Source organism: Tursiops truncatus, chromosome 15 (assembly GCF_011762595.2).
Source record: "Tursiops truncatus isolate mTurTru1 chromosome 15, mTurTru1.mat.Y, whole genome shotgun sequence".
Lineage (NCBI taxonomy): Eukaryota > Metazoa > Chordata > Mammalia > Artiodactyla > Delphinidae > Tursiops > Tursiops truncatus.
The window spans coordinates 59542681-59551735 of NC_047048.1; the positions used below are offsets into that span (position 1 = coordinate 59542681).

The following is a 9055-nucleotide window of genomic DNA, read 5'->3' on the forward strand; positions in this document are numbered from 1 at the left end:
ACATAATCCATGCAATAGAATAGAGCACCAAGTATGGCCAACTAATTTTTGACAAACCTGCCAAAGCAATTCAATGGAGGAAGGATAGTACTTCCAACAAATGGTTACTGCAAAAATTGGATATCCATGGCAAAAAAAAAAAAAAAAAAAAAAAAATCCATTTAAAGCAAACTTCACAACTTATAAAAAAATTAATACACAATGGATTGGGGCATCACTCAGATGGAGAAGGGGATAATCTATGGGATATCATAAGCTTACTGGTCCAAAACAAATTGGATCATGATATAGCATTCTGCTATCATGGCTATATACACAGTGTTGCATACAGACAGAGGAGACGTAACTGGCTCCATGCAAGGTTAAGGAGGACTTTATTGGGGAGTTGTTTCTTTCCATCAGGCCCTACACATCCTTAGGATTATACTTCATTTCATAAGGCCTCAGTTTCCTATAACAGTTTCTAGAACAGAGCATTATTTTGTCATGCACACTCAATGATGTAAGTTAATCATCTGGTGTTCTGGGTGGCATAGCGTTCTCCTCCTCTCTGGTTCATCACCCATGATAGGCCAGTAAAGGTGACCACTCAGAGTCCTAACTGTGCAAAGCGTTCTGCATTCCTCAGGACACAGGGCTCCCTCTCTCCCAGAAGCCATGAATCTCCTGATGCTGACCTTCATGATATGTGGGTTACTAAATCTGGTGACCAAAGGTAATGGAACCCTACAATGGAGAGATGATGGAACTAGGATGAGTTGTTGACCCTGGGCTCCCAGGTGTCTTGAGGGGGCAAGAGGTCCGCAGGAAAAGCCTTGGGCCAATAAAGAGCAGCACAAGTGCTCTTATGATGGCATGCTGGCAGCTCCATGTTCCTGCTCTCTAAGACTCTGTTAGAGGCACCTATGAAACTGGGGTGTCTTCTGAAACATTTCTCCAAAGGAAGAATTTCCTCAGTCTTCTGAGCAACTCTCTCTGTCTCTCTCTATAACTAACCACTGTTAACTCAGCCTGACTTTGCTTCTATTTTAACAATTTCATTGTTGCACCTGTTTTATTGTTGTGTCTCATTAGTCCAACTCTCACTACCATCTTGAATTCTCTTTTGTCGTGAAAGTGTTTTCAAGGGAGGTGCTCGTTTGTTTATGTTCTGAGGTACGGTGAACAAGTTCATCACACTTTTTGTAGGATCTGCAGAGCTGTCGTCAGAAAGATAACACAAATTTAAGTTAGAAGTGGGGATAAGTTAAGACAGAGTAAAAAGGTAAGTGACCAATAGGGACCTTCTGCTAATAGATCAATAATGAATGAGCTTATTCCCTCTTTTTAATAATGTTACTTTGGAAACTTACCTACTTTTATTGGAAAGTAATACTTGCAATTGATTAAAAAGTATCAAGCAATCAATAGGCTTATATGAGTTTAAGGAAAAGGACTCTCCTACCCTGGAATAACAGTACTTCAGTCTTCTCTTTCAGAATCTCTGAATCATTCAATGAAGTAATCTTACCAATTAGTTGTATATCCTAGTAGATCCAAATATTTATATACCTTAGATTTTTAAAAACCCAATGTAAAGAGATATGGGAACATATGTATATGTATAACTGATTCACTTTGTTATAAAGCAGAAACTAACACACCATTGTAAAGCAATTATACTCCAATAAAGATATTAAAAAAAAACCAATGTAAATTAATCATACAGATTCTTCTAAATGTACTAGCACAATATCTCGGAGACTTCTTATCAGTGCCTGAACCTACTTCATTATTTTTAATGTATACGTAGAATATATGGGGGTGAGGTTGTGAATTTCCTTTCTTAATTTAATTGGTCTACTAAGCAGGAAACTTTTAATTATCAGAAAAAATTCAGCTAGGAAAATTAGTAAACAAATGTATATCTTTCCCCTTATGGCCACACACACACACATACACACACACGCAAGATTGGCAAACAACTGACCGAATGGACTACAGTATGTGCACTCTTATCACTTGTGTGTGATAGTGTCAGCTTCCCACACACTGATCACTCCATTTTTTTATCACATTCTTTCGTGTATTACATTTCAGTGTGTGAAAATGTTGCCTTATCTTTGTTTGAATTCATCACGCTTCAATTATAAATGAGTTTGAACATCTATTCCATTGTATTTCTGAACTCTTTCTTATTGATTTTTAAGAGTTCTTTATGCACTAAGAAAATGGACTCCAAACTTGGAGACGTTGTATCTTGCTTAGAAAGGTAATCACTACCGTGAGATGGACATACATGTGCCTATGTATCTATATCTTGATTCACATGGACACATGTAAGTGACGTAAAGAATTATCACCTACACTCAATTCTGATTATGAACTATTCACCGAAATTTTGGAAAGTTTTGAAATAATAAAGAAGTAACAATACGGTTTTGCCCTTTTGCTCTCCCTGAGATTCCTGGATAACGTGGGAAAAAAATGTATATCCTCCTTTAAAATTTTCTAAAACATGATGAGTATTCTCCCACATATTAAATATTCTCCAAAAACTGAACTTTTAATTATTGCATAGAATTTCATGCAATGGGTGCTCTGTACCTTTTTAAAAATCAATTAATTTTAAGTAATTTAATGGCTACGTTGAATCTTCATTGCTTCATGCGGGGTTTCTCTAGTTGCGCCGAGTGGGGGGCTACTCTTCGTTGCAGCGTGCGGGCTTCTCATTGTGGTGGCTTCTCTTGTTGTGGAGCACGGGTTCTGGGCATGTGAGCTTCAGTAGTTGTGGTGTGCGGGCTCAGTAGTTCTGGCTCGCAGGCTCTAGAGTACAGGCTTGGTGGTGTGGCACACAGGCTTAGTTGCTCCGTGGCATGTGGGATCTTTCCAGACCAGGGCTCGAAACCGTGTCCCCTGCACTGACAGGCGGATTCTTAACCACTGCACCACTAGGGAAGTCCCTCTGTACCTTTTTTATCCAATTTCATATTTGGACATTTATGTGCTTATCATTTTTGCTAAGAAGTGTATTTATGTTTCATATACAAGTATATTCTATACAACCATTCATAGACATAAACCATTCAACATAAAATTCCTAGACATGCACCTTATTCCTGTCTGCTTAGTGCATTGTCAAATTCTGAATATTGCAAATGTTTAAAATGAAGGAACATATCTAAGTTTATAATATTTTCTATTTCTTTGATTATGGAGAAGTCAAACTTCAAATATATATTTATATATAAAGTGTGTGGTTCTGCTTATTTTCCTCTTTTATTGTGAGGGCGGTAGATTTGTTTCCTGCTGATTTATAAATTTTTGCTTATAGGTTCTATTTTGCAACTTAACTATTTAATGTTTTGAGTGTATTTTTCTGTTTTAAATTGAGATGGCACCTGAGGGTTTTGTAAAGAAACATTTTACCAAGCCAAACTGTCCATCAGTGGAGTGCTGTTAATAGCTGTATTTAAGTTGATGCTATCTGATTCTGTATCTGTTTTCTTTCTTTTTCTTTTTTTTTTCAGAGAGAATTCACACAAGGGATAATATTTTGGCTAGATGGCTTATGTGCCTGAATTAATACCACTGTAATTCATATTTTTTAGATTTATGATTTTGAAATATTGGTGATGGAGGTCACAAGTCCTAATGACATAATAATTCCAGACTGAGGAGCTTTGAAATAAGTGATGGTTGTCATTCTAAAAAAAAAAAATACATTAAGTTATAGATTATTCCCAGTCACCATCCTTGTATTGCTTAAGCCATATTCTTGGAACTATCTTTGATATTCTAAGCTGTGATATCCATATCTACCAGGAAATCTCTTACATCTACCTGCAAATTATGTCTAGAACCAACTGATCTCACCGCCTCCATCCACTGCTACCGCTCTGATTCAAGTCACTATCATCTCTCACCTGTTACTGCTTCTTATAGCTTCCGCACAGGTCTCTGTCCTTCTACTCTTGCCTCCTGCTGTCTTCTGTCAAGATAGCATAGAGTGTGATCTGCTCACACTGGAAGTCAGACCATGTACCTCTTCTGCTCAAATCTCGGCAGTGGCCCCCTCTTCACTCAGAACAATAACCAGGGTCCTTACAGTGACCCACCAGGCCCTCCATGATCTGGTGCCTATGACCTCTCTCACCTCGTCTCCCACTACTCTAGTCCTCTAGTCCTTGCTCACTTTGCCAGAGCCACACTGGTAAAGTGTGGCTTTCCACAGTGCCCTTCCTCAAACATGCCAGGCTTGCTCAACCCACAGAGTTCTGTTTTTTCCTCTGCTTAGAATGCACTTGCCCTACATACTGATGTGACTAATTCCTTCACCACCTTCAAGTCATCGTTTAATCGTCACCTTCTCTCAAGACCTCTGCTAACTGCTGTTTAAGAAACAGTCATCTGTCCCCATGACACACCAAATAGATTCCACTTAAATCTATTCTCTCATTTCTGAAAACTACTTATCATCCTCTCACATACAGGATAATTTACTCGTTTTCTTTACTGTCTGTTTTCCCCTGCTAGAAAGTAAGCTCTATGTGATTTTGTCTGCTTAGTTCACAAATGTACCCTGAGGACCTGGAACAGAGTCTGTACCATAGTTAGGGGCTCAAACCTCTGTTGAGTGATGAGCTGTACCCGAAATTTTAACTCTGGCAGGAATAGTTGAAAAGGAGTAATGAGCAATGCAAGTGAGAGGCAAGTTTAAAGAAGAATTGACAGAACAAGATGATTTAACGTGTTTGGGAATGGAAGAGAAATGCTGACAGGACTCAGATTTCGAGGATGGGTACCCTGGAGGAAAAAAAAAATACATAGAGAGGTAATCTTTGTAGAAGTTAGGAATGAGGAAGCAATGTTAGACTTTGTCCAGGATGAAAGATGTGGTACGGCTACCCTCGAAACTTACAGAAAATTCTACCAAGGGCAATAGAATTGGAGCCAGTAAAATAATAAAAGAACAGTGAATCATTGGAGAAGTTGGGATAAAGCCAACATCCCCAGGGGAGGAAATAGGAGCCAAGTTTTCATTGTGCTCTCTCTCCACCTCAACCCACGAAAGGTACTTTTCATACTTTATCAAGTTAAATGCAAAAAGGGTTGTTTTGAGAATTACTTGACCTTCTTCATACATCCTTGGCTTCCTCCAACATAGAGCCTTTGCACTAGCTGTTTCCTAGAATACACCAACCTTGGTACTTCTCGGGTGGTTTGCTGAGAAAGATGGTCATATAGTTGCTTGATAAATGATCATACAATGGAACAGACTAGTTTCACGGTAGATGCCTATCCTCCCTCCTCCAATGAATTAAGACGCTGCTTCGTAATCCTACTGTATTTCTTGTGTGAGCTCATCTTTCCTCTTTCCTAGGCCACCTTTTTGCACTGACCTTTCTTTCTTTTCAATTCTCCTGCTCCACTCCTGTCTGTGATGTTCCCTCCCAGCTTAGGACTTTACCCCACATCTCAAGATTTCAAAAATTCAAATGGCACTTTTTACCGCTGCCAACACTCATACCAGTATGGCTTTTCACCCATCTTCTCTTTCCCTCTTGACATAGCTGAGGAAGTGTGCTTCTCCATATCACGTACAGTCAGATGCTGTATGTGTTCTTAATCCTTGTCACCTAATCAAGGACTATGCCCTTCTTTTGCCTCATTTCCCTCTTCTACGTTAATCTCTCCCTTTCTACTTGTTCCTTCTTAATATTTGCAAACATGCTCTCTTATTTCGCAGCCTTCAAAACAAACCTGAAAAACCTTCCCTTGACTCCATATTGTCCTCCGAGCACTTCTCTATTTCTCTGCTCTTCCTCACAGCTAAACTTCCTAAGAGTTTTGTCTCCAGGTGCTATTTCCACTTCTCATTCACATGTCAACCACTTCACTTCTGTTTCTCCTCTTCTTACCACTCTGAAGATTACCAGTGACACTCATCATGTTAAATGCAGTGGAGGCTCCAGCTCCTGCGTTATCTCGCTCAACCTCACAGCAGTATTTGCCTACAAGTGTCCACGTGTTCCTTTAGGAAACGTTTTCCTCACTTGCGTAATCTAGTCATACCTGATACAACTTTCTTTGTATCCCTTTGGCATATGCCATTTTCATGCACACCAGCCTGACCCGCACCTGGCAGTATCCTCAAAGCATGGTCGATTGCTTGCAAATCAGTCCTGAACGCGGCAGTCTGGAAATGACAGGGAATTGTCAGCTCACTCTGGTATCATCTATCAACTACTGGATGGTGGGGAAATATTCCAGCTCCTCTGACCCTCAAGAAGGATAACTTGGACCTTTATCCTAGCCATACACTAGTTGCTGGATTTCCCCATGGGGTCATGCTCTAGTCAATCACAGTGGTAACTAACTGTATAACTCTCCTCTCTTTGGCTGTCTTATTTCCATAACTTCCCCATTTCCAAACTGATTTGGCGATGTGGGGAGTGCTGAATGCCCTCAACTCATTTATTATACAGTAGTCAAAATTTATCCCAAGGTCTGCTTTTGGGAAAACTAATCTAATTCTCCAGTGTCTCAGTCTCCTGTTTTGCTCTAAGTATCTGGCTGTTCCTTCTGAGCCTTCTCCTCCTATCTGAGCTCTCAATATTGACACTCCCCAGAATTTAACTATGGCCCCCTTTTATCTCACATTATTCCAACACTATATGTACTTTATCTATAACTGTAGTTTTAAATACTATCCATGGCAATGATTCCACAATTTACATCTACAGTCCAAACTTGTCTACCGAGTTGCTACAGCTATATCCTACTGCCCTCTGGACATCTGAGGTATATTGTGCTATATACCCCAAAACAAGCACTTGTAACCACCTTTTTCTCTTCCCTCCAAATCGTGTTCTTTCCTCTGTTTACTATTCTATGAATAGCAAGTATCACGAATCTCCCCTGTATCAGCTCAGAAATGTACTAATGTACTTGGATTTCTCCATCCTCCGCTGACTTATATCCAAACAATCGATGTCTTTAATCTGTTCTCTTCTTTACAACTCTCACAGCCCTGGTTCCAGCCATCTTCATGTTTTACTTGGCCAAAGCTTCTAACGTGTCTCCCAGATTCTATTCTTCCTTTTCCCTTATCTAATTTCCATGTGAAATCCCAGCTAACTGAAGTAAATTAACTCACATAATGGTTTGGAATAAATAAAAATGCTTAATAATGGCCAAATTGATTAGGCAATGGCATGGTTACTTCAAGCTCATTTTATCTCGTGCTCCTTTGTTCTTTGCACATTATACTTCAGACTCTTCAGCCTTCTCTTAATACCTTAAAGACATGATGCTGTTTCTCCACACTGGGACTGAGCATTTGATGGTCCTTTCCTGAAATAATCTTTGCCTCCTGTGTATCCTGTAGCCTCCTTTCATCCTTCTTGCCTTGCCATGGCTTAACTATTAGCTTTGCATATGTCTATCCTCTCTGTCTCATCTTCTTCCTCCTCCTCCTCTTTCCTTCTTCTCTGGTCTTTCTCCTGCCCCCTCCCCTCTCCTTCTCTCTCTCCTCTCCCCACCACCAGCAATTTCCTTGATAGCACATGTCACAGTTTTTAATATACAGTTTTAGTTTTCTTCTTTGTCTCTCCAAATGGCTTGTGGTATATGTTATCATATTACTTTAGATGGCAATAGTAGTAGTTGTCAAACTTTGGAATTAATGTTTGTTGTCTTGTGGCTAGAATTTAAAAATTGACTGCTTGTTTAACCCTGCAGCTGGCTGGTTTGTTGAAAGATGCTGGAAGAATGGTGTAGGACACTGCAGAAAACGATGTTTACATCTCGAAAGGTACAAACTTCTTTGTATGAACAAGCTGTCATGCTGCATTCCCCTAAGCAGTGACGATCCTTACACTCCATGGCCAATACGTCCCACATTCGGTGAAGATGTAACTTTTGGATTTGGTACTCACGATGGCTTTCCTTTTTCTCCCGTATCTGGGTTTGATGATGAGGTAACAATTAAAACAACTAAGACTCAAGAAACCACAGTAACTGGGACGACTGCTTCCGAGAGAGATTCTACCCAGACTTTGACAACTATTCCTCAGAGCGTTGAGGGTACAACATTTTCTCATGAGCCTGAGACAGCAGATCTATATAAGTATTGGGACTAATATCCAGGGAGCCAATTCTACAGATGTTATTTCACCGGGGACAGTTCAATTGAGAATTGGATGACATAGAGGTGGACATAATGTTACTGCCAAGGCAAGAACTGAGAGAGTTACCTCACAATTAGAAATGTATAAAGAGAAGTGTATAGAAGATATAGGGATTCTTTATTTTGGGCTTAAAATTTTTCTTTGTTTTCCTCTGATATACTAATATACATGTGCTAATATTTGGCATCAGGTGATATTTGTGTGTGTATTTTTCCATAATAAACAAACAAACAAACACATAAATAAATACCACAGTTTGGAGTTGCCTGTATAGTTGAGACTGAAATTTTGATTTTAGTAATACCTGAAACACTTACTATCATATATGGAAGTACCTATGAAGGCACATAAAAAGTTCCAGACAAGTCCTCCCTTTCCTGTCCCTCTGTCTTCACCAACATTTATTGTAAGTGCTGACTTTAAATCCCTGTTTGTATCATGAGGTCAAATTTTGTTTAATACTTCAACCGGAAACAAACCCAGTTTTAGTTAGAAACTACCTCATTCACCACAAACACTGATTTAACTAGATAGAGGTGCACATGGGACTTGCCTTAAGAGTACATCATATTAAATTAAGAGCTACATCACAAATTCTACTTATCTTTCCAATGCTCTTTCCACTCAAAAGTCTACTCAAAACTTCCAACTGTGGTGGTCTCATTGCGTGCCTCTCCAGATGTTCATTTTGTCCACAAATACTAGTTGTGTGTAGGGGGTCTATGCTTTGTCTGCCTCTGTGCGTGTGAGTGCTGTTTGCACAGCAACTGGTGGATCAGCGACTTTACTCTCTGATATCACAGAGAAGTAGTTACTCACTCTAAGGTTGACTAATTGTTAATGTGCTGAACTAAGGCTGGTGTGCTTCTGAGAGCCACAGTCCC

The 9055-nt window shown here is 39.6% G+C and overlaps 1 protein-coding gene across 1 annotated transcript; it reads left to right on the forward strand.

Annotated features, from left to right (window-relative positions):
- The first annotated feature begins 631 nt into the window (after window positions 1-631).
- DEFB125 (defensin beta 125) lies at window positions 632-8291 on the forward strand. Its single transcript, XM_004324918.4, has 2 exons — window positions 632-715; window positions 7723-8291. Exons 1-2 carry the CDS (start codon window positions 658-660, stop codon window positions 8121-8123), a joined length of 459 nt encoding a protein of 152 aa, XP_004324966.1. The 5' UTR covers window positions 632-657; the 3' UTR covers window positions 8124-8291.
- The last annotated feature ends 764 nt before the right edge of the window (window positions 8292-9055 follow it).

Excerpts from the sequence above, each read along its gene's own strand:
- DEFB125 (XM_004324918.4), top strand. The coding sequence starts at position 658 with ATGAATCTCCTGATGCTGACCTTCATGATATGTGGGTTACTAAATCTG. Across the intron at positions 716-7,722 it reads ACTAAATCTGGTGACCAAAG|CTGGCTGGTTTGTTGAAAGA; the intron begins GTAATGGAACCC and ends TTAACCCTGCAG.